The sequence below is a fragment of the Macaca fascicularis genome, chromosome 13, assembly GCF_037993035.2.
Source record: "Macaca fascicularis isolate 582-1 chromosome 13, T2T-MFA8v1.1".
Lineage (NCBI taxonomy): Eukaryota > Metazoa > Chordata > Mammalia > Primates > Cercopithecidae > Macaca > Macaca fascicularis.
In genome coordinates, this window is record NC_088387.1 from 15751951 (window position 1) to 15777745 (window position 25795).

Genomic DNA, 25795 nt, shown 5'->3' on the forward strand with positions numbered 1-25795 from the left:
CTGTAGAGCACAGTTCTTGCCACAGCTTGCCTGAGCTATGCCATGGCTTGCTGAGTTGCCATTCAAGTCAACATCTGTGCCTGTAATTGCCACCTTGTAGGTGGAGTCCATGGAAAAGCAGACATCAGCACGTGCTGGAAACCAGGCCATAGTGGTGACTGAGAAGCATAATCTAGTGGAACTCAGCTCCCCAGGGGAAGAGGGGGACAGTTACTGGTGAGTACGAGTCATGATGCAAGGTGCCCTGTCTGCGGGCTGAGTTGGGAGCAAGTCTGGAATATGAGGCAAGGAGGTCTGACAGAAGCCCTTGCATAGTGTGGACCAACCAAACAGGAATAGGGTCAGGGGCCACTGAGGGAGCCCTGGTTTCCTGAGATGCTCACAGCATCTACGACAGCAAAGTCAAGTACAAAGGTAGAGTCTGGAGGTAGAGGCACCCATGACTTCCTCTGAGAGGCTGCTGGCAAGCAAGGCCCAAATTCCATGCTCAGAGTTGAGGGGAAAAAGCAGAGCTAGCCTATGTGGAGAAGGACTCTCTGGAACTGTCAAAGTAGCCTGGATTCAGAATTAGGACAGCACATCATCAGGAGACAACAAGGTTTGAAGACGAAGCCAGTGCTGACCCCAGAAGGGCAGAAAGAGAAATTAGTTTTAGTGCAGAGTAGGAACTGACCAGGAGCTGAGCAGCTGGCACAAGGGCACAGTCTAGAGGAGGAGCCAGAGCCATGGCACTGCACCCAGGTACCTCCATCAGAGTACTAGGGAAAGGAGACCAGGATCACAGAAAACTGGCACGGGGCAGCCACAAGGAGAATGGCACCTTCTTCCCCAGGGCTTCCCCAAGCACAGTGGTCCCATCTATTCTAGCTCTGGCCCTCAGGATGTACACCAACACCATCGAAACATGAAGACACGTACTACTTCTTTAGTGCCTGTGACAAGCTGGATTCTGCCTATTTTCTCTTCCAACTCGCGAAACCACACGAGAATCATTAATGTGCATCCGGTTTACGTAATTCATCCGAAACCACCCGACTCATACATCATATATAGGAGTCGAGTCCATTTAACTCCACAGCCCCACACACATCAAATCCATGCTTCCCCCAGAAAAACAGGACCAGGTCAGCCAAGGGTCCCAGAAGCCAAACAAGGATGCACTTTCTGAGGACAGACACTGCAGAGGCCAGGGCCCAGTCCAAGGAAGCCCAGAATCAGGAAGGAGATCGCAGACAAGACCGTGAAGAAAAACAAATTTTACCCTCAAATGCAGCAAAGGTCATTTTTTCATTTATAAGGAGTTCACCTTTCTTGTAGAAGCCACTGTTTAACTTTTCTTGTTTTTTTGAAAGAGGAATTCATTCAATCTCATTTTTTCAGTTTGTGAATTATTTGAAATTCTTATTTTTCCTTCCTTTTCGTATTATTGACATTGTGTCAGTTCATTGGTTCTAAAAAAATTTTTTAAATTTTTTTTAAAAGTAATCAAAGGAAGAGAAACTAGACTACTTATTAGCAGCCAGAGCTTTTAATGGTAAAAGTTAGGGTTTGGGAACTTCTGTGATTTTCTTCAAATGGAAATATTTTAAATAATCCCTGTTGTTACATACAATAGTTATTTGTATTATCATTTTATAGAAATACCAATGAATATTCAGATTTTTTTAAATACATCATTGGAGTACGAAAATAAAGAAGTCACATTTCTGCCCTTAACCTTTCTGGTGAGGAAAAGATAACCTTAATAGTTGGTTTTAAATCAATGTCATAGGCAACATAAGTGAGGTATTAACAGGCAAATTAATTTTTTATAGCATGTTTCTAAATTCTAAGTTGCAGAAAATCAATAAATCAATTCCTCAGATCTCTATTCTACTTTCTTTCAGGAACCACTTGGACACAGGAAATTGTAGATCTGATACAAAATGATGGAGACATTGAGAAAAGCAGGCGCGCTTCCATTCAACTTCGACACCCTTTCCTGGAATGGATACGAATGACACACTGTGGTAAGTCTTCTGTTTACAAACTCACAGTCCTCGTATAAAGATGAACAATTCAAGAGTAAACAGTCTGAAAGTCGAACATATTCTGGTGGGGAAAAACTCCCATTAATCCCTAATTCTAAGTACTGGATGAAAAATAACTTTTCTTGTGCACATGCAAATCTAGATAGATCCTTTCACCTAACGTATTTTGCTTCAACACTTAACAATAGAGAGGTATAATCTCTCTATTAAACAAAGTGTTCAACCAGTTACAAGTGCCAAGCATTAGCTACACAGTTCTCACCCAACAGAGTCCCTGCTTGCTCATGTGGCACCCCCATGTCAGTGCCAAAGGCGTCTGGCACCAAGAACCACAGATTCAAATTTGGGATGCACCATGCACTTCCCATGAAAAAATAATAAGTGTCATAGTCATAGCTAAGACTTCCATAGTACACATCAGGTGCCAAGCATTATTATTTATATATATATATTTATATATATATATACTTTAAGTTCTGGGGTACATGTGCAGAATGTGCAGGTTTGTTACATAGGTATACACGTGCCATGGTGATTTGCTGCACCCATCAACCCGTCATCTACATTAGGTATTTCTCCTAATGCTATCCCTTCCCTAGCCCCCCCACCCACTGACAGGCCCCAGTGTGTGATGTTCCCCTCCATATGTCTATGTGTTCTCATTGTTCAACTCCCACTTATGAGAACATGCAGTGTTTTGTTTTCTGTTCTTGTGTTAGTTTGATGAGAATGATGGCTTCTAGCTTCATCCCTGTCCCTGCAAAGGACATAAACTCATCCTTTTTGTATTCCATGGTATATATGTGCCACATTTCTTTATCCAGTCTATCATTGATGGGTATTTAAATGGCTGACATTATTCTAAAAACTTTTTGCATATTAACTCACTATTCTTCACAACTTGTGAGGTAGCTGCCAGGTTATATGTGAAGAAATTGAGATACAGAGGGATTATGATTGCTCAAGGTCCACAATTAATAGGTAGTAGACCCAAGATTTGGACCCAGGAATTCTGTTTCCTAAGTCCATGCTCTCAACCACTAAGCTATGCAGTGTGCGTGAATGTGTGTGTGTCTCCTATGTGGACTCCAGGTATAGGTATCTGAGGGATAGAGTGGAATTAAATAGTCCATGTTGGACCAGCATTGATACCTGGTCATCTTTAATTAGACTTTTTCTACAGAAATCTATTCTAGTTCCATCTGAACAACTGACTTGTGACCTCATCTTGGGAAATAAATGAACAAACTAATGGCCTAAAACCAAATCTTGCTCATTGTCTTCTCTCTCATTCCCTTTTTGTGGGAGGAGAGGTAGGGTGGGGGGAACTAGATGAACATGTGCCAGGTTTCCCAAACCGCTCATTTGGTGTCATACCAGTGTGCTTGAGAAAAATCACCAAAATGAGGGTTAAATATAATGGGGAACAGGTTTTGAAAAGTGTTCTAGTCCATACTAAGTGATCTTGGTTTTACCCTAGAGGCCATCTGTGGATATATTTTTGAGAGTCCTCAAGACCTCTACAACAATTTCTTAATTATGATTTTATTTTCATGGTAATTAAAAAATATAAAGTAAGCACATTCTAGGTCACCTGGATGATCACCATGTAACCAGAATTCCGCCAATGTGGTCTCATTGTCCTCGTTTGCATTGGTGCCAACAATCCCCTGTTGCCAAGTGGAACTGTGGTAATTTCTAAAGGCTAATGGGATGAGAAATGGAGAGGACACTTAACAGTGAATAACATACCAAATGAAGGCCAATGTAGCAAAGAATCAGAGGTACAAAAGGACATACAAAGTGCTAAGTACTAAAAAAAAAAAATAGGGAGAAATGGTTTCTTATCATTTAGGAGTGAAGAAGGCATAACATGGCACAAAACCCAGAAGCCATTATGAAAAAACTGATAAGATCAACTACATAAAAATTAAAACTTTTTTAAAAATTAAAGAATAAGCCAGGAAAATTTTTGCAGGGATTGACCAGGCTAATGCAATGCCTTCCCCAAGGACGCTGAAAACTCATCTTCCTGTACAACTACTGCCTCCATCCTTCTGGGAGGAAAACTGTAAGGTAAGCTTAAAGCAAAGTATTCAGAGACAAATTTTCCTCATGAGAACATAGGGAGCAGTTTATTGTGTCATAACCATTGCCCAGCCATCCCTACAGTGTGTCTGCCAGGAGCAGATTATAGAACCTACCATCATCTTCTATGTTCTTAATCTCTCATTGATAAGGATGTGCTTAGCATACACCTATATCAAGAAGAGGGAGAGGATAAACATATACTAGGCTCATTTCTTAGCATCTTAGCCCCTTCATAATGCTATAAGGTGGAGGTATCTGAGCACATTGTAGCTCAGAGGTGTTACATAACTTGTCCAATGACAAACACATGGAAGGTGGAAGAGATGGGCTGCAAATCCACCTCTTCATTACCCGACAGCCCATGCTCTTTCTGTTACTCTACACCACCTACTCTGTGCCTCCTATAACCACAGAAGTCTTCCAAAGCTTCTATGTAGTTGGCCTCCCACCAGTCTTAAGGTAATGAGTATTTAAATGATCAGAAAGTGGCACTGAAGGAATCTTAAAAACTACATGCGCTACTGTCCTCTCACTTTATCTCATTTGTAGCTAAACTGTCTCTTGCAAACATCCAAAAGTGCCTACAAGCTGCAAACCCTCGTCATTCTGAGACCTGATGAAAGTCAAATTTTTGTAAACATGAAATTTATCTTCCATATTGAAGCCTACAGGGGTGCAGATGCATTTTCATGTATGTCTTAAATTGGTCACTAAGGAATATTTTTAACTCTTTCAGAACACCAAGAGACCATTTATTGCCTCCCTCTAGAGGGAGGGTCTATAAATGGCCTTGGCACTAAGCCAAAGCAGTCCCCACCTTCCCTTTCCATGTGGCGTTACTGTTCCCTCTGACAGCTTGTCAAGATCCACACCTTTACTGTCTCTGGTTCTCCAGAGCACATCCAGGGTCTTACTCACTCTACCTTACTGACCCTAGTGGATCTTCCTATGTAGATCTGGAGTCTGGGGGCAGGGGTGGCTGAATGACTGAAAGCAAATGGAAATATATTGTTAGCACAGATAGAGCCAGGCCTGGGCTAGGAGTGTCAGTAAAATAAGAATAACTATAACAGCAAACTAGCAAGTACCAAAAGCATGCTCAGGTACCTCCACCTTATCGCATTATTAAGAGGCTTAGAGGCTCAGAACTGAGCTTAGTAGATGTTGGTCCTCTCTTCTCAAAGTGGGTATATATTGAGCCCACCCTTATCAATGAGAGATTAAGAACCAGGAAAGGTGTCATGGGAGCAGTAAGTGGGGAGTACAAAACTTCTTGACAAAGAGGGTCAACAAAAGTGACAGAGGAGTCAGGGCATGAGGAACAGACATAAATTTGTTAAGAGATAAAAGAGGCAAGGACATTCCATGTTACTGAAAGAGCAGAAGCCAAGACTTAAGAAAATAGGTCCAAAGCCAGAAAAGAGGCATGAGAGTTGGAAAGGAGGCAGAGATGCCCTGTTGCCCAGCCTTGCCTGCTAAGATGTTTGGACTTAACCTGTAGGCTACTTGGATCCCACTGAAGAATGTGAAGTGAACAAGGAAGTGACATGATCCCATTTACATTTTAGAAAGCTCCACTGGGGGATGTGGAGGGTGAACAGAACTGGGGCAAGACTGAAAACAGGATATCAGTGAGGAGATGGTGGCAATAGTCCAGGAAAAGAATTTAAAAGGCTTGGGTTAAGGCAGAGGCAGTGAGAAAATGAATTCCAAATGTAACAACAGACAGAATTTACAAGATCTCTCAAGGACTGGCTATAGAAGACATGGAAAAAGAAGCATCTCTTATCATTTTGTCATTGTAACTGTTGATGGTGGTACCATTAATGGAAAGAGATCATAAAAGAGAAGCAGTTAGTTTGTGTGAAGATGGATTGAATTTTGAACCCATCGAGTCTAAAATGCATGCAGAACATTCAGATAGGGATACAGATACATGAGTCTCTAGCTCAGGAGACAGACATGTACTAGAAACAAATTTGTGAGTCATAAACATATGAAATTTATCGCAATAGAAACAGATAACAAAAAAAAACAAAACAGAAAAAATAAATATAGTGAAAATAAAAGTAGGCCCTAGGCAGAGCACTAAAGAAGGCCAACATTTAAAGATTTCAAACTTTTAGTGATCATAAACTCCATCAAGAATCTACAGAAAGTTGTGACTCCACTCCTGACAAAGTGCACGTCTATAAAAAAATTTTGCATACACTTTTAGAGAGAGGGACAGACCTCTTGAAGGTCATCATTTTAAGACACTCTGATTTAAGAGCAAAATGGCAGAGCAGGACACACTAAAGGACAACCAGAAACATTATAGGACAACCACGAAATCAGCACTACCACAGAAGAAGGGAAGGTAAGTGTGACTGGGGAAGAATGAGCAAAGGGAATCAGAGGGTGAGATTACACAGACCCTGACCACCAGGTTGAGAACTTTGACCTTAATCATAAGAACAATGTACAGAAATTGAGAAGTTTTGCACAAGGAAGCAACGTCATCTGATTTGCATTTTTATAAGATCATTCTGGCTGCTGGATGATGAGTGGAAGACAACAAAGATGCATTCATGACCTTTAGGACATGGTTACCAGAACACATATGCTCTGCACACTGAATGCCCGATTTCTAACTTGTCCTATCGTTTATTTTGTTTCTTCTCATCACTTTAGATAATCTATGTGGCCAGAAATCCCAAGGATAATCTGGTGTCCTACTACCATTTTCAAAGGATGAACAAAGCACTCCCTGACCCGGGAAGCTGGGATGAGTACTTCGAAACATTCCTGGCAGGCAACGGTGAGCCAAGTGCATGAAACCAGCCTTCACCTATGTCTGCAGAGGATAAGCTTTCCCATCAAATTCTCTTTCTTGGGAAACAAAATTCATCCATAGAAGGGGCTCAGATTTTCTTGGAGGGAAGGACTAGAGGCCACATCCTGAGAGATGTGGCATAGCCCTGGCTGTAATCTGTGGTCAGTGGATTTGCTTCCAATTGCAATATATCCTCTGAAGGAAGTCAAACCAGTATTACAGGCAAGCCAGCTATAAGAGAAGGTCCCAACTCTAAGCCTATGTTAAATGTTTTACATGCATTAACTTGTTTAATCTTTAGAACAACCTCATAAACTTGGTAAGAATATTCATCATTTGTAGGTGATGAAACTGAGGCTCAGTGAGTTTGAGTAACTTGCCTATGATTACCCTGTTAGTGAGAGCAGTGGCTAGAATTTGAACATAGGCAGGTTTGGTTAAGCTCAAACCCTGTGTGCTTGGCAGTTGAAGTCTTGACCGGCTGGTAACCATGTCCAATTGCCTACATGTTCAACTGGAAAGAAAGAAAAGGTTTAGTGTGCATGCAAGTTTTCCAATCACAACCATCATTTGAATTGGTGGTGCAGTGGTGGCCCCTGACACTGCAGGCTCACAAACTGTCACGTGCAAAAATGTATGATCTTTCAATCATGCTTCTAGTGTCAAAACTGAGTCTTTACAAGTTTCTTGATGTTTTTCTAAGTCTCAAATGCTGCTATATCTTTTAATACATCAACTGTTCTCCTAAAGAAGCCTAAAGAGTATGAAAAGGTGATGAGATTATTGAAGCTGGAAATTCATTTCATTATTTCATGGAAATTCATTACACTATTTCCTCTACTCTTGCATATATTTGAATACTTTCATAATTAAAAGATTTCTCAAAAGTTTTCAAAAATGGTAATTTAAGGAAGCTTTACAAGGTTATACTTTTGGGGAAGTACAATATAAATGTAACATCAAACTGGTTTGCACTATGAAGTTGAATTGACAGCTTTGCAGGATTAAAACCTAAATATTTGCACCAAAGGACTTTTTATTATTCAAGTTCAAAATTTATAACTGAAACACCTTTGCTAATTATTTATATAGTCCTATGGAGAAAAAACTGCCTTGTCACCTATATTTTTTTCTCTAAAATAATTATAAATAAATGTAATAAAGTAGTCCTTTCCATTAGTAACAAACCACCAGTAATGCAGGAAAATGATACCTTTGATTGCCATTTGACTTTCATAACCTTAAATGACAAAAATTATTATTATTATTATAGTCTTTTGCTTATGAGATATACTTTGAAAATGTACCCCAAGGTAGTTTCACTGGTTGAATGTCTCCAGTAAATTTCCTTGTAGGTGTTCTAACAATGATGTCAGAATGTCTTTGGACAAAGAGTGATCCCCAAGAAAGTGACCTCATTGACAAGTTGAGACATTGGGCTTCTGCAGGGCCAGGACTGGGCTGATGTAGACGACTGTTCCTAAATCAGAGAGCTGAGAGGATAGTTCCAACTCCTTGCCCTGCATCAGGCAAGTTGCACACCAGAGAAGAGAAGCACTGACGTCAAACACAGCCTTAGGGCTACCCCTCTACACACACACACACACAGAGAGAGAGAGAAAGAGAGAGAGAGAGACAGAGAGAGACAGAGAGAGAGAAACTCCTGAAGAAGCATCTTCAGGGCCAATAGCATGGAACATGGGTAGAAGGAATCAAGAATAAGAAGTAGAACAGTAGCAGCTCCCCCTATTTATGAGGGGGAGTGCCATGCTGAGGCATTTCACCCAGCTGGAGTAGCACAAGTGCTTTCTGCCAAAGTACAGATAGACTGGCCCTATGTCTCGGTCATCTACCTATACAGCTTGCCCTGACCTAAGCAGGTTCCTGCAGCACAGGATTCTCAGTAATTAAACTGACACAGCCCTATACAGAATAGAATGTCTGGTCACCCTACGACTACATTGCATGCCAGAAGAGAGAAAGGGGTTGAATAGATACTCCCTAATGATTGGAAGCTATCACTGGGAGTGGGACCGAAGTGCTCTTAGACATCCTAGTATCAAAGAGACTTTTAGACACAGCCTACCTAATCTTTACGCTGTGTGAATAAAACATAAGAAAGGAAAATTTTGACAGAAGGGATAATATAATAGAAGAAAGGGGAAAATATTACTGAAGTTTTTAGTTAAATTTTTAAATGACTTTTGTTGAGTAGCTACTATGTGTCAGACACTTACTATTATACTGTGTCCTAGGCACTACCAGACTAATGCTTTTATATGTCTTAGCATTGGCCCATGCTATTATTTCTCCCACCTTAAAATAAAATAACATTTAAAAACCACTCTGTCGACCCTACCTCCCCAACCCCAGTTACCTCCCCCATCTTTCCCTCCATTTACTGCAAACACCTTGTAGCACTGGCTTACACTATTATCCTCAGTTTCTCTCCCAACACCACCAAACCTGTTCTGCCAGGGTCACCATGACTTCCACATCACTAAACCCAATGATCAATACTCTGTCCTCATCTCATTTAATCCATCAACATCATCTAACGCAATTGGTCACACTCTCTCTTCCTTGAAATGATTTCTTATTGGCTCCCAGGACCCCAGCCTCCCCTGACATTCCTCTCATGTCTCTGTTCCTTCCCATCTCCTTTGCTGGTTTCTCTTTATCTCCCAGATGTCTACAGTTGGCTCCTTTCTCTCTTCTACCTACATCATTCCTTGCTCAATATCACTCACTTTGTGGTTTCAGATGTCAGCTGTCTGCTGATGACTCCAAGATTTGCACTAGTCCTGGCCTTGGCTGTGGGCTCCAGGTGCATAGACCCAGCTGCCTTACCAACATTCCACCGGGATGTTTACGGGGCATCTTAGACTTCATGTGTCCAAATCTTAATTCCTGCCTCTCCTGCAGAACCTGCTTTTCCTTCAGCCTCTCCTTCTTGTTAATTGTGACTCTGTCCCTTAAATTACTCAGGCCTAAAATCTTGATCTTATCTTGAGCCTCTTTGTTTCTCATATACCCCATCCAGCCCCCGAAAGAAAAACCCCACAAGAAAATCTGTCAACGCTAAGTGTGATTAGATTGCACACTTCCGGAAGTGCGAGGATCGGTCAGATTCTGGACTTAGTTTGGGCCAAAGTATCATCAGATTTTCCCTGGATGAATGAAACAGCCTCTGCCCCCACTTTTGCCCTTGCCAACCTACACTCTACTCTCAACAGAGAAACCAGAGAGATTCTACTAAAAGGGAAGTCAGATCATGCAACTCCTATATCGGAAGCCCACGACTGGCATCCCATCTCACTCAGAGTAAAGTCAGAGTACTTAGGGCATCGCACAGGCCCACAGGGCCAGGCCTCACACTTCTTGCATCTCTCCCCACTCCCCTGGCCTCACTCACTCTGTCCTGGTCCCCCAGGCACACCCAGAACCTCCTACCCAGTGCCTCCCCTGGCTGTACTCTCTGCCCAGCAGGGTTCCTCCTTTCCCTTTTTTCAGGGTTGTGCTCAATAATCCCTTCTTCTGACCAGCCTACCTACCTGTCAGCCTCCTATGTACTATCAAAGTTTTCCCTATCCTTCCCTGGGTATTTGTTTTGTTATTTGGGTTATTTGTTTTGCTAAGCACACACTGTGTTCTAGCATTCTGCATATTTCACATCTATCTCTTTTGTCTCCCCCATAAAATGTACTTCCAAAAGCAGGGCTTTCTGACTATCTTGTGTGCACTGCTCTGTCTCTAATACCTAGGACAGTGCTGAGCACACAGTAGATGTTACAGAATACATTTATACAAACATTACCTTACAAGACAGTTACTATTACTAACCTCCTTTCAGAAGATTGTTTTTAAAAAGCACAGAATGGGAGAGGTTAAGTAACTTGCCCAGGGTCATGCAGCTCTAAGGGTCAAAGCTAAGATTCAAGCCTAACAGGTTCTGGAGACTAAGATAGTAATCTTGCCAGCTTCCAAAAGGAAGAAAAGTTGTGCTGAAACAGAGACAGGAAGTGTGATAAGTAAGTTCTCCTGATCACATCTTCCATTTGTATCTTATGGAAACAGCTTAGTTTTTTTCCCTGGGTTTTTCTACTATCAGCTTCCCATGGCCCACATATGTATGTGTCTTTCTTTCAGTGGTATGGGGGTCCTGGTTCAACCATGTGAAAGGCTGGTGGAAGAAGAAAGACAGCCACCCCATTCTTTATCTTTTCTATGAAGATATGATGAAAGTAAGAATAATATTTGAATTTTAATTTCACAGTATTTTGTCTCAGAGTTAGAGTTCCATGACAGAAAAGAAGGCAAGTCATACTTGAAAGTTTATCTATGTAAAATATTTTGCATGTCAACTCCAACTTCTCCAACCACCTTGCCATGTAGCATACGAAATTCCACACAAAATACCTTATATATGGTTTTCCATAGTAGGCAGCCTGCTTCCTCCTGCAGTCTCACTGCACTCTGGAGTCGATTCCTACCTCATCCAAAAGCATAGAAGACATGTCCTTTTTGAGCCAGTTTTCTTCCTCTCTAGGTCTCTAGATTCCTCCTTCCAAAATCTCTACCTCCCACCATAACTTGCTCTGACTTCTGAGGAAAAGAATTAAGAACCCTAACAGGAAAGAACTAGTGAGGAAGAATATAGCTGATTTGATTTGTATGCTTTCTTAAAATACTAAAATTTTGTCATTTTAAACAAAAGATCTTCATCAGCAACATCTTTTGCATGTGCAATTCCTGATTCAAATCTGTCTCATAAGTTTCTATGTAAAATAAATAATTATGGCACAGTGTTCCTGACTGGTCTCCAAGCCTTGATTTAGGACTGGGTTCAATAACCAACTTGTGTCCTTCACTGACCATGGCTTCTATTTCCTCTTTCCCCTCTGGGTAGACAGAATCCTGGCTTCTTTCCTTCTATCTATTCAGGTAATGTCAAAGTTCCTCTTTCTGTTTGTCCTTGCTCTATACAGCTTTGTAGGTGCTAGCACAGCCCTCACCTCCCCCAGCCCTGTGTCTGTGCCAGGGAGCAAAGGAGCAGCACGGGCTGGGCAAGCTAGGCAAGAAGGACAGACACGAGACAGAACTGCTAGTGAGGAGAGAGGAGGCCTGCAAGGCGAGCCTGGAGATCTCCAAACCAGGTGACTCTCACACCAAACTGAACCCCTCCTCTTCACTTCTGGATGAGGTGGGAACTTATCTCAGAGGGTAAGGGGCTTTTGTGAGGTCTATCTGCCAAGAGGTCTTCCCAGGAGGCCCACAGTCAGGAATAAGCTCAGATGTAGAGTCAGGAGACATCAAAAGCAGCAACAGAGACAAAACGGCACCATGCTGCTTTTGTGCCATGCCAGAGCAGTGAGGATGCCATATATTTTTGTTTCTCCAATCAGAAGGAGGAAATACAGCTTGCTTATTTTGAAAGATACCCACCTCTTCTCCCAAGTACCTTCTTTTTTTATTTACTTATTACTATTATTATTTCAATAGTTTTGGGGAAACCTGTGTGTTGTTACATGGATAAGTTCTCTGTGTGTGATTTCTGAGATTTTGGTGCACCCATCACCCAAGCAGGGTACACTGCACCCAATGTGTAATCTTCTATCCCTCACCTCCTCCCACACTTCTGCCCAAGTGCCCATAGTCCTTTATATCATTCTTATGCCTTTGCATCCTCATAGTTTAGCTCCCACTTATAAATGAGAACACACCATGTTTGGTTTTTCATTCCTGAATTACTTCTAATGGTCTCCAGGCTGGGTGCAGTGGCTCACGCCTGTAATCCCAGCACTTTCAGAGCCTGAGGCGGGCAGATCACGAAGACAGGAGATTGAGATCATCCTGGCTAGCACTGTGAAACCTTGTCTCTACAAAAAATACAAAAAATTAGCCAGGTGTGGTGGTGGGTGACTGTAGTCCCAGCTACTCAGGAAGTTGAGGCAGGAGAATGGTGTGAACCCCGGGAGGTGGAACTTGCAGCGAGCCAAAATTGCGCCACTGCATTCCAGCCTGGGCAACAGAGTGAGACTCTGTCTCAAAATATAAATAAATAAATAAAAAGGAATAATAGTCACCAACTGCATCCAGGTTGCTGTGAATACCATTACTTCATTTCTGTTTATAGCTGAGTAGTAGTCCATGATATATACATCACATTTATCCACTCATTGGTTGATAAGCATTTAGGCCTTTTCCATATTTTTGCAGTTGCAAATTGTGCTGTTATAAACATGCATGTGCAAGTGTCTTTTTCATATAATGACTTCATTTCCTCTGGGTAGATATCCAGTAGAGTTTTACTAGTTTGCTGGATCAAGTGGTAGCTCTACTTTTAGTTCTTTCAGGACTCCCCATACTGTCTTCCATAGTGGTTGTACTAGTTTACATTCACACCAGCAGTGTAAAACTATTTCCTTTTTACCATATCCATGCCAACATCTATCATTTTTTAATTTTTTAATCATGGTCATTCTTGCAGGAATAAGGTGGTATCACATTGTAATTTTATTTGCATTTTCCTAATAATTAGTGATGTGCATTTTCATATGTTGGTTGGCCATGTGTATATCTTATTTTGAGAATTGTCTATTCATGTCCTTAGACCACTTTTTGATGGGTTTGTTTCTTCTTGTTGATTTCTTTGAGTTCCTTGTCAATTCTGGATATTACTCCTGTATCAGATGCATAGTTTGTTAATATTTTCTCCCACACTGTGGGTTGTCTGTTAACTCTGCTGATTATTTCTTTTGCTGTGCAGAAGCTTTTTAGTTTAATTAATTCCCGTCTATTTATCTTTGTTTTTGTTGTGTTTGCTTCTAGGGTGTCTTGGCCATAAACTCTTTGCCTAGGCCAATGTCTAGAAGAGATTTTCCAATGTTATCTTCTATAACTTTTATGGTTTCAGGTCTTAGATTTAAGTCTTTGATCCATCTTGAGTTGATTTTTGTATAAGGTTAAAAATGAGAATCCAGTTTCATTCTTCTATATGTGGCTTGCCAATTATCCCAGCACCATTTGTTGAATAGGATGTCCTTTCCCCACTTTATGTTTTTGTTTGCCTTGTCAAAGGCCAGTTGGCTGTAAGTATTTCACTTTATTTCTGAGTTTTCTATTCTGTTCCATTGGTCTATGTGCCTGTTTTTATACAAGTACCATGCTGTTTTGGTAACTATAGATTTGTAGTATAGTTTAAAGTTGGGTAATGTGATGTCTCCAGATATGTTCTTTTTGCTTAGGCTTGCTTTGGCTATGCAAGCTCCTTTTTTGTTCCATATAAGTTTTACAATTGTTTTTTCTAGTTCTGTATAAAATAATGACAGTTGGGCACAGACACTCATGCCTATAATCCCAACACTTTGGGAGGCCAAGGCGGGTCAGGAGTTCAAGACCAACCTGGTCAACATGGTGAAACCCCATCTCTACTAAAAATACAAAATTAGCTGGCCATGGTGGCACATGCCTGTAATCCCAGCTACTCAAGAGGCTGAGGCAGGAGAATCACTTGAACCCGGGAGGTGGAGGTTGCGGTGAGCCAAGATCACGCCATTGCACTCCAGCCTAGACGAGAGTGAGACTCTGTCTCAAAAAAAAAAAAAAAAAGATGGTATTTTGATGGGAATTGCATTGAATTTATAGATTGCTTTTGGCAGTATGGTCATTTTCACAATATTGATCCTACCCATCCGTCAGCATGGGGTGTGCTTCTATTTGTTTGTGTCATCTATGATTTCTTTCACAAGTTTTTTGTAGTTTTCCTTGTAGAGTATTTCACCTCTTTAATTAGGCATATTACTAAGTATTTTATTTTTTGCAGCTATTGTAAAGGGGGTTGAGTTCTTGATTTGATTCTTAGCTTGGTCACAGTTGGTGTATAGCAGTGCTACTAATTTGTGTACATTGATTTTGTATCCTGAAACTTTACTGAATTCATTCATCAGATCTAGGAGCTTATTGGATGAGTCTTTAGCGTTTTCTAGGTATGCAGTCATGTTACTGGAAAACAGCAACATTTTGACTTCCTCTTTACCAATTTGGATGCCCTTTATTTCTTTCTCTTGTCTGGCTAGGACTTCCAGTACTATGTTGAATAGAAGTGGTGAAAGTGGGCAACCTTTTCTTCTTCCAGTTCTCAGGAAAAATACTTTCATCTTTCCCCTATTCAGTATAACGCTGGCTGTGGGCTTGTCCTAGATGGCTTTTACTATCTTAAGGTACGTCCCTTCAATGCTGATTTTGCTGAGGGTTTTGATCATAAAGGGGTACTGGATTTTGTCAAAGGCTTTTCCTGAATCTATTGAGATGATCGTATGATTTTTGTTTTTACTTCTGTTTATGTGGTGTATCACATTTATTCACTTGCATGGCAGAATGGCCATCATTACAAAGTCAGGAAACAACAGATGCTGGAGAGGTTGTGGAAAAACAGGAACACTTTTACACTGTTGGTGGAAGTGTAAATTAGTTCAACTATTGTGGAAGACAGTGTGGCGATTCCTCAAGGATCTAGAACTAGCAATCACATTACTGGGAATATACCCAAAGGATTATAAATCATTCTATGCCTCCCTGGTATGAACCCCACTTGATCATGGTGTATTATCTTTTTGATATGCTGTGGGATTCAGTTAGCTAGTATTTTGTTGAATATTTTTGCATCTATGTTCACGAGGGATATTGGTCTGTAATTTTTTTTGTTATGTCCTTTCCTGGCTTTTATATTAGGATAATACTGGCTTCACGGAGTCATTTAGGGAGGACTGCCTCTTTCTCTATCTTTCGAATAGTTTCAATAAGATTGGTGCCAATTCTTCTTTGAATGTCTCATAGAATTCAGCTCTTAATTCATCTGTTCCTAGACTTTTTTGTTGGCAATTTTTTAATACTGTTTCAATGTCACTACTTGCTATTGGTCTGCTCAGAGTTTCTATTTCTTCCTGGTTTAATCTAGGAGAGTTATATACTTCCAGGAACTTATCCATCTCTTCTAGGTTTGCTAGTTTGTGTGCTTAAAGGTGTTCATAGTAGTCTTAAATGATCTTTTCTATTTTTGTGATATTGGTTGTAATATCTCCCATTTTCTAATTGAACTTATTTTGATCTTCTCTCTTTTCTTGATTAATCTCACTAATGGTCTATTGATTTTATCATTTCAAAGAATGAGCTTTTTGTTTCATTTATCTTTTTTGTTTTAATATCATTTAGTTCTGCCCTGGTCTTGGTCATTTCTTTTCTTCTCCTGGGTTTGGATTTGGTTTGTTCTGTTTTCTCTAGTTCCTTGAGGTGTGAGTTTACATTTTCTATTTGTGCTCTTTCAGACATTTTGATGTAGGCATTTAATACTATGAACTTTCCTCTTAGCTCCACTTTGGCTGTATACCAGAGGTTTTGGTTGGTCATGTCACTATTATCATTTTATTCAAATAATTTTTTAATTTCCATCTTGATTTCATTGTTGACCCAAGGATCATTCAAGAAAAGAGTATTTAATTTCCATGTATTCGTATAGCTTTGCGGATTCCTTTTGAAGTTAATTTCCAGTTTTATTCCACTTGATCTGAGAGATTGATATGATTTCAGTTTTCTTAAATTTATTGAGGCTTATTTTGTGGCCTATTACAAGGTCTGTCTTGGAGAATGTTTCATGTGCTGATAAAAAGAATTTATATTCTGCAGTTGTTGCATAGAATGTCCTGTAAATGTCTGTTAAGTCTATTTGTTCTAGGATATAGTTTAAATCCATTGTTTGTTTGTTGATTTTCTGTCTTGATGACCTGTCTAGTGCTGTCAGTGGAGTATTGAAGTCCCCCGCTACTATTGTGTTGCCATTTATCTCATTTCTCAGGTCCAGTAGTGATTGCTTTATAAAATTGGGAGCTCCAGTGTTAGGTGCATATATATTTAGGTTTGTGATATTTTCCTATTTGGCTAGTCCTTTCATGATTGTATACTGTCCCTTTTGTCTTCTTTTATTATTATCATACTTTAACTTCTGGGTTACATATGCAGAACATGCAGTTTTGTTATATAGAAATACATGTGCCATGGTGGTTTGCCGCACCCATCAACCCATCACCTACATTAGGTATTTCTCCTGATGTTATCCCTCCCCAAGCCCCCACACCCACGGGCCCTAGTGTGTGATGATCCCCTCCCTGTGTCTCATGTGTTCTCATTGTTCAACTCCCACTTATGAATGAGAACAGACAGTGTTTGGTTTTTTGATCTTGTGATAGTTTGCTGCGAATGATGGTTTCCGGCTTTATCCATGTCCCTGCAAAGGACATGAACTCATTCTTTTTTATGGCTGCATAGGATTCCATGGTGTATATGTGCCACATTTTCTTAATCCATTCGATCACTGATGGACATTTGGGTTGGTTCCAAGTCTTTGCTATTGGAATAGTGCCACAATAAACACATGTATGCATGTGTATTTATCATAGAATGATTTATAATCCTTTGGGTATATTCCCAGTAATGTGATTGCTAGTTCTAGATCCTTGAGGAATCGCCACACTGTCTTCCACAATAGTTGAACTAATTTACACTTCCACCAACAGTGTAAAAGTGTTCCTGTTTTTCCACAACCTCTCCAGCATCTGTTGTTTCCTGACTTTGTAATGATGGCCATTCTAACTGGCACGAGATGGTATCTCATTGTGGTTTTGATTTGCATTTCTCTAATGACCAGTGATGATGAGCACTTTTTCATATGTCTGTTGACTGCAGAAATGCCTTCTTTTGAGAAGTGTCTGTTCATATCCTTTGCCCATTTTTTGATGGGGTTGTTTGCTTTTTCCTTATAAATTTTTTTTTAAGTTATTTGTAGATTCTGGATATTAGCCCTTTGTCAGATCAATAGATTGCAAAAATTTTCTCCCATTCTGTGGGTTGCCTGCTCACTCTGATGATAGTTTCTTTTGCTGTGCAGAAGCTCTTTAGTTTAATTAGATCCCATGTGCCAATTTTGGCTTTTGTTGTCATTGCTTTTGGTGTTTTAGATATGAAGGCTTTGTCCATGCCTATGTCCTGAATGGTATTGGCCTGGTTTTCTTCTAGGATTTTTATGGTCCTAGGCCTTATGTTTAAGTCTTTGATCCATCTTGAGTTGATTTTTGTATAAGGTGTAAGGAAGGGGTCTAGTTTCAGTTTTCTGCATATGGCTAGCCAGTTTTCCCAACAGCATTTATTAAATAGGGAATCTTTTCCCCATTGCTTGTGTGTGTCAAGTTTGTCAAAGATCAGATGGTGGCAGATGTGTGATGTTATTTCTGAGCCCTCCGTTAGGTTCCATTGGTCTATATATCTATTTTGGTACCAGTACCATGATGTATTGGTTACTGTAGCCTTGTAGTAAAGTTTGAAGTCAGGTCGCGTGATGCCTCCAGCTTTGTTCTTCTTGTGAAGGATTGTCTTGGCTATACAGGCTCTTTTTTGGTTCCATATGAAGTTTAAAGTAGTTTTTTTTCCAATTTTGTGAAGAAAGTCAGTGGTAGTTTGATGGGAATAGCATTGAATCTATAAATTACTTTGGGCAATAAGGCCATTTTCACGAGATTGGTTCTTCCTATACATCAGCATGGAATGTTCTTCCATTTGTTTGTGTCCTCTTTTATTTTGTTGAGCAGTGGTTTGTAGTTCTCCTTGAAGACGTCCTTCACATCCCTTGTAAGTTGTATTCCTAGGTATTTTGTTCTCTTTGAAGCAATTGTGAATGGGAGTTCACTCATGATTTGGCTCTCTGTTTGTCTGTTATTGGTGTATAGGAATGCTTGTGATTTTTGCACATTGATTTTGTATCCTGAGACTTTGCTGAAGTTGCCTATCAGCCTGAAGAGATTTGGGGCTGAGATGATGGGGTTTTCTAAATATACAATCATGTCATCTGCAAACAGAGACAATTTAACTTCCTTTCTTCCTATTTGAATGCCATTTATTGCTTTCTCTTGCCTGATTGCCCTGGGCAGAACTTCCAATACTATGTTGAATAGGAGTGGTGAGAGAGGGCATCCTTGTCTTGTGCCAGTTTTCAAAGGGAATGCTTCCAGTTTTTGCCCATTCAGTATGATATTGGCTGTGGGCTTGTCATAAATAGCTCTTATTATGTTGAGATACATTGCATCAATACCTAGTTTTTTGGGAGTTTTTAGCACAAAAGGCTATTAAATTTTGTCAAAGGCCTTTTCTGCATCTATTGAGATAATCATGTGGATTTTGTCATTGGTTCCGTTTATGTGATGGATTACATTTATTCATTTGCCTATGTGGAACCAGCCTTGCAGCCCAGGGATGAAGCTGACTTGATCATGGTGGATAAGCTTTTTGATGTGCTGCTGGATTTGGTTTGCCAGTATTTTATTGAGGATTTTTGCATCAATGTTCATCAGAAATATTGGCCTAAAATTCTCTTCTTTTGTTGTGTCTCTGCCAGGCTTTGGTATCAGGATGATAATGGCCTCATAAAATGAGTTAGGGAGGATTCCCTCTTTTTCCATTGGTCGAATAGTTTCAGAAGGAATAGTACCAGCTCCTCTTTGTACCTCTGGTAGAATTCAGCAGTGAATCTGTCTGGTTCTGGACTTTTTTTGGTTGGTAGACTATTAATTATTGCCTCAATTTCAGAACCTGTTATTGGTCTATTCAGAGACTCACCTTCTTCCCGGTTTAGTCTTGGAAGGGTGTATGTATCTGGGAATTTGTCTATTTCTTCTAGATTTTCTAGTTTATTTGCATAGTGGTGTTTATAGTATTCTCTGACAGCAGTTTGTATTTCTGTGGGATTGGTGGTGATATCCCCTTTATCATTTTTTATTGCGTCTATTTGATTCTTCTCTCTTTTCTTCTTTATTACTCTTGCAATTGGTCTATTTTGTTGATCTTTTCAAAAAACCAGCTCCTGGATTCATTGATTTTTTTGAAGGGTTTTGTGCCTCTATCTCCTTCAGTTCTGCTCTGATCTTAGTTATTTCTTGTCTTCTGTTAGCTTTCGAATTTGTTTGCTCTTGCTTCTCTAGAAGCATTGCTTCTTTCAATTGTAATGTTAAGGTGTCAAATTTATATCTCTCCTGCTTTTTCTTATGGGCATTTAGTGCACTATAAATTTCCCTCTATACACTGCTTTAAATGTGTCCGAGATTGTGGTACGTTGTGTTTTTGTTCTCATTGGTTTCAAAGAACAGCTTTATTTTTGCCTTTATTTTGTTATTTACCCAGTAGTCATTTAGGAACAGGTTGTTCAGTTTCCATGTAGTTGTGCAGTTTTGAGTGAGTTTCTTAATCCTGAGTTCTAATTTGATTGCACTGTGGTCTAAGAGACAGTTTGTTGTGATTTCTGTTCTTTTACATTTGCTGAGGAATGTTTTACTTCCAATTATGTGCTCAATTTTAGAATAAGTGTGATGTGATGCTGAGAAGAATGTATATTCTGCTGATTTGGGGTGGAGAGTTGTGTAGATGTCTCTTAGGTCTGCTTGGTCCAGAGCTACGTTCAAGTCCTGGATATCCTTGTCAATTTTCTGTCTTGTTGATCTGTCCAATATTGACAGTGGGGTGTTAAAGTCTCCCATTATTATTGTGTGGGAGTGTAAGTCTCTTTGTAGGTCTGTAAGAACTTGCTTTATGAATCTGGATGCTCCTGTATTGGGTGCATATATGTTTAGGATAGTTAGCTCTTCTTGTTGAATTGATCCATTTACCATTATGTAATGGCCTTCTTTGTCTCTTTTGATCTTTGATGGCTTAAAGTATGTTTTATCAGAGACCAGGATTGCAATGCCCTGCATTTTTTTTGCTTTCCATTTGCTTGGTAAATATTCCTCCATCCCTTTATTTTGAGCCTATGTGTGTCTTTGCACATGAGATGGGTCTCCTGAATACAGCACACCAATGAGTCTTGACTCTTTATCCAGTTTGCTAGTCTGTGTCTTTTAACTGGGGCATTTAGCCCATTTACATTTAAGGTTAATATTTTTATGTGTGAATTTGATCCTGTCATTATGATGCTAGCTGATTATTTTGCCTGTTAATTGATGCAGTTTCTTCATAGCAACAATGGTCTTTATAATCTGGCATGTTTTTTCAGTGGCTGGTACCGGTTGTTCCTATCCATGTTTACTGCTTACTTCAGGAGCTCTTGTAAGGCCGGCCTAGTGATGACAAAATCTCTCAGCATTTCCTTGTCTGTAAAGGATTTTATTTCTCCTTCACTGGGGAAGTTCTCCTGGATAATATCCTGAAGAGTGTTTTCTAACTTGGTTCCATTCTCCCGGTCACTTTCAGGTACACCAAGCAAACGTAGACTTGGTCTTTTCACATAGTCCCATATTTCTTGGAGGCTTTGTTCATTTCTTTTCACTCTTTTTTCTCTAATCTTGTCTTCTCACTTTATTCCATTTGATCTTCAATCACTGATATCCTTTCTTCCATTTGATCAAATTGGCTACTGAAGCTTGTGTATGCTTCACTAAGTTCTTGTACTGTGGTTTTCAGCTCCGTCAGGTCATTTAAGCTCTTTTCTGCACTGTTTATTATAGTTAGCCATTCATCTAACCTTTTTTCAAGAATTTTCGCTTCCTTGCAATGGGTTAGAACATGCTCCTTTAGCTTGGAGAAGTTTGTTATTGCCCACCTTCTGAAGCCTACTTCTCTCAACTCATCAAACTCATTCTCTGTCCAGTTTTCTTCCCTTGCTAGTGAGGAGCTGTGATACTTTGGAGGAGAAGAGGCCTTCTGGTTTTTGGAATTTTCTAACAGGCCCCTTAGCTGCAGGTCTGTTGAAGTTTGCTGGAGGTCCGCTCCAGACCCTGTTTGCCTAGGTATCACCAGTGGAGGCTGAAGGACAGCAAATATTGCTGCCTGATCCTTCTTCTGGAAGCTTCATCCCAGAGGGGCACCTGCCTGTATAAGGTGTCTGTCGGCCCCTACTGGGAGGTTTCTCCCAGTCAGGCTACATGGGACTCAGGGACCCACTTGAGGAGGCAGTCTGTCCATTATTGGAGCTCGAACACGATGCTGGGAGATCCACTCCTCCTTCAGAGCTGTTAGACAGGGATGTTTAAGTCTGGATAAGCTGTCTGCTGCCTTTTGTTCAGATATGCCCTACCCCCAGAGGTGGAATCTAGAGAGGTATTAGGCCTTGCTGAGCTGTGGTGGGCTCCACCCAGTTCGAGCTTCCCTGCCACTTTGTTTACACTGTGAGCATGGAATTATCTACTCAAGCCTCATCAATGGTGGATGCCCCTCCCCCCACCAAGCTACCACGTCCCAGGTCAATCTCAGACTGCTGCGCTAGCAGCAAACACGGCTCCATGAGTGTGGGAGCTGCCAAGCCAGGCACAGGAGGGGATCTCCTGGTCTGCTGGTTGCAAAGACAGTGGGAAAATTGCAGTATTTGGGCAGGAGTGTACTGCTCCTCCAGGTACAGTCACTCATGGCTTCCCATGGCTAGGAAAGGGAAATCCCCTGACCCCTTGCACTTCCTGGGTGAGGTGACACCCTGCCCTGCTTCAGCTCACCCTCCGTGAGCTGCACCCACTGTCCAACCAGTCCCCATGAGATGAACCAGGTACCTCAGTTGGAAATGCAGAAATCACCCATCTTCTGCATCGATCTCACTGGGAGCTGTAGACCAGAGCTGTTCCTATTTGACCATCTTCCCTTTTGTCTTTTTTAACTGTTGTTGCTTTAAAGTCTGTTTTGTCCAATATAAGAATAGCTACTCCTGCTCACTTTTGGTTTCCATTTTCATGGATTATCTTTCTCCACCCCCTTACCTTAAGTTTATATGAGTCTTTATGTGTTAGGTGAGTCTCTTGAAGACAGGAGATATGTGGTTGGTGGATTTTTATCCATTCTGCCATTCTGTATCTTGTAAGTGGAGCCTGTAGGTCATTTACATTCAATGTCTGTAATGAGATTTGAGGTGCCGTTCTATTCATGATGCTAGTTGTTGCCTGAATACTTTGGGCTTTTTTCACTGTGTTATTGTTTTATAGGTCCTGTGAGGTTTATGCCTTAAGGAGGTTCTATTTTTGCGTATTTTAAGGTTTTGTTTCAAGATTTAGAACTCCTTTTGGCATGTCTTGCAGAGCTTGCCAGCACTCTGCAAGCGCTGAATTCCCTGAGCATTTGTTTGTCTGAAAAAGAGTTTATCTCTCCTTCATTACAAAGCTAGTTTTGTTAGATACAAAGTTCTTGGCTGTTAATTATATTGTTTAAGGAGGCTAAAGGTAGGACCCTAATCCCTTCTGGTTTGCAAGGTTTCTGCTGAGAAATCTGCATTAATCCAATAGGTTTTTCTATATAGGTTAACTGATGTTTTTGATTCACAGCTCTTAAGATTCTAGCCGGGCATGGTGGCTTATGCCTGTAATCCCAGCACTTTGGGAGGCCAAGGCGGGTGGATCACCTGAGGTTTGGAGTTCAAGACCAGCCTGACCAACATGGAGAAACCCCATCTCTACTAAAAATGCAAAAGTAGTGGGGAGTGGTGGTGCATGCCTGTAATCCCAGCTACTTGGAAGGCTGAGGCAGGAAGGAGAATCGCTTGAACCTGGGAGGTGTAGGTTGCGATGACCCAAGATCATGCCATTCATTGCACTCTAGCCTGAGCGACAAGAGCAAAAGACCATATCAAAAAAAAAAAAAAAAATCGTTACTTTGTCTGGACTTTAGATAACCTGATGACTATGTACCCGGGTGAAGATCTTTTTCACAATGAATTTCCTAGGTATTCTTTGAGCTTCTTGTATTTGGATGTCCAGATCTCTAGCAAGACCAGGGAAATTTTTCTCGATTATTCTCTTAAATAACTTTCCCAAACTGTTAGATTTCTCTTCTTCAGGAACACCAATTATTCTTATTTTTGTTTAACATAATCCCAAATTTCTTGAAGGCTTTGTTCATTTTTTGGTTCTTTTTTGTCTCTGTTGAATGGGGTTAATTCAAAAGCCTTGCCTTCAAGTTCTGAACTACTTTTTTCTACTTGTTCAATTCTATTGTTGAAATTTGCCAGTATATTTTCCATTTCTCTAAGTGTGTCTTTCATTTCCAGAAGTTCTGATTGTCTTTTCCCTATGATATCTATTTCTCTGGAGACTTTTTCATTCATATCCTCTAATTTTTTAAATATCTTTAAATTGGTTTTTATCTTTCTCTGGTATCTTCTTGAGTAGCTTAATAATCAATCTTCTGAATTCTTTTTCTGGTAATTCAGAGATTTCTTCTTGGTTTGGATTCATTGCTGGAGAACTAGTGTGATCTTTTAGGGATGTTACAGAACCTCGTTTTGTCATACTACCAGAAATACTTTTCTGGTTCCTTCTCATTTGGGTAGACTCTTTCAGTGGAAAGATCTGGAATCCAAGGACTGTTGTTCAGATTCTTTTGTCCCACAGGGTAACTCCTTGATGTGGTGCTCTCCCTGCTTTTCCTCTAAGATTAGGGCTTTCTGAGAGCCATACTGCAGTGATTGTTATTGCCCTTCTGGGCCTAACCACCGAATAGAGTTACCAGGCTATGGGCTGACACTGGGGAGTGTCTGCAGAGAGTCCTGTGATGTGATCCATCTTCAGGTGTCTCAGCAATGGATACCAGCACCTATTGTGATGGAGGTGGCAAGGGAGTGAAATGAACTCTGTAGGAGTCCTTGTTCGTAGTTTTGTTTAGTGCACTGGTTTTCTTGAATGCTGGTTATTCTAGCAATGAAGTTGCCACATGGAAAGACTCAAGACTTCTGGTTAGCCAGGGTGATGTGGGCAGTGGAATTAGCTATTGTTTTTTCTCCTTCTTTGGAGCAGGGTTGTTCTGTTATGAGTTGCTATAATGACTTGAGTTGCATGGCCTCCAGCCAGGAGGTAGACCTTTCAAGAGACCACCAGCTGCAGCAGTAGAAAGGCAATATAATCTTGCCCTACGTCTTCCAGGATGAGTACTTGAGTTTCTCAGGTGATAGAGCTCCCAAGAGTTTGTGTCTTTTCTCTTCAGAATTTTTCAGCTGTCTTGTGATGTTTTTCCCAAATAACTTCTTATCTGCTAACAATGAAAGTGAGTAAAATATTATACTTCCCAGTAAAACATTAAACTTCCCAGATGAAACCGTTCTCAGCATGTCCCCTTAACATCAGCTACAGCACAGGAACAAACACACTTGTTTGCATATCACTGCACTTTAAGATTGCCATATTTGTTGAACTGACATTTACAGATCTGCATATGTTAATAAGCAAAGCATTTCAAAATTACTTTTAAACATAAACTGACATTGTTTAAAATATTTTAACCATTATTCCCATAATTCTTTAAGGTTTGACTGTTGTTATATTTTTTCCTTTGTTAGAGAGCTCTCTTCTTCTACTCTCCCCAACAGGATCCAAAACGTGAAATTAGAAAGATAATGGAATTCCTTGGGAAGAACCTAAAAGAAGAGATTTTAGACAAAATTGTCTATAACACTTCATTTGATGTAATGAAAAAGAACCCCATGACCAACTACATAAATGAAATTAAAATGAATCATAATCTCTCTCCATTCTTGAGAAAAGGTGAGGTATAGTTGCTTTCTCTTTCTTCTGACAACAGAATAAACAATATCAATTTATCAATGTCTTCCCACGTTCAAGCTAGTTGAAACCACTGTTTACAGTGTTTCCTGAAGTGAGTTGTTCAAAGCTTTATTCTGAGAGCATGTGCTTCGCCATCAGAGAAGTGTGGGACACTACACACCTTGCCCTACACCCTTTGAAGCATATTATAGTTTCTGCAAGGAAACTGGTTTAACTCTGCATAACTCAAAGCTTCAAAAATATATGTGACCAAAAACTCTTTCTCCAGTAAAGCCTATTAATCTCCA

At 40.3% G+C, this 25795-nt stretch overlaps 1 protein-coding gene and 1 long non-coding RNA gene across 4 annotated transcripts in view; one reads left to right on the forward strand and one right to left on the reverse strand.

The window, feature by feature from the left end:
• LOC135966776 (uncharacterized) overlaps positions 1-25795 on the reverse strand; it is a 407986-nt gene that overhangs the window by 217139 nt on the left and 165052 nt on the right. The window lies entirely within an intron of this gene.
• LOC123568331 (sulfotransferase 1C4-like) overlaps positions 1-25795 on the forward strand; it is a 30519-nt gene that overhangs the window by 3500 nt on the left and 1224 nt on the right. Inside the window, exons 2-6 of the mRNA XM_045368848.2 lie at positions 1887-2009; positions 4009-4106; positions 6795-6921; positions 11086-11180; positions 25313-25487. Of these exons, the coding sequence (XP_045224783.1) occupies positions 1887-2009; positions 4009-4106; positions 6795-6921; positions 11086-11180; positions 25313-25487 (618 nt within the window). The remainder of the gene's footprint in view (positions 1-1886; positions 2010-4008; positions 4107-6794; positions 6922-11085; positions 11181-25312; positions 25488-25795) is intronic.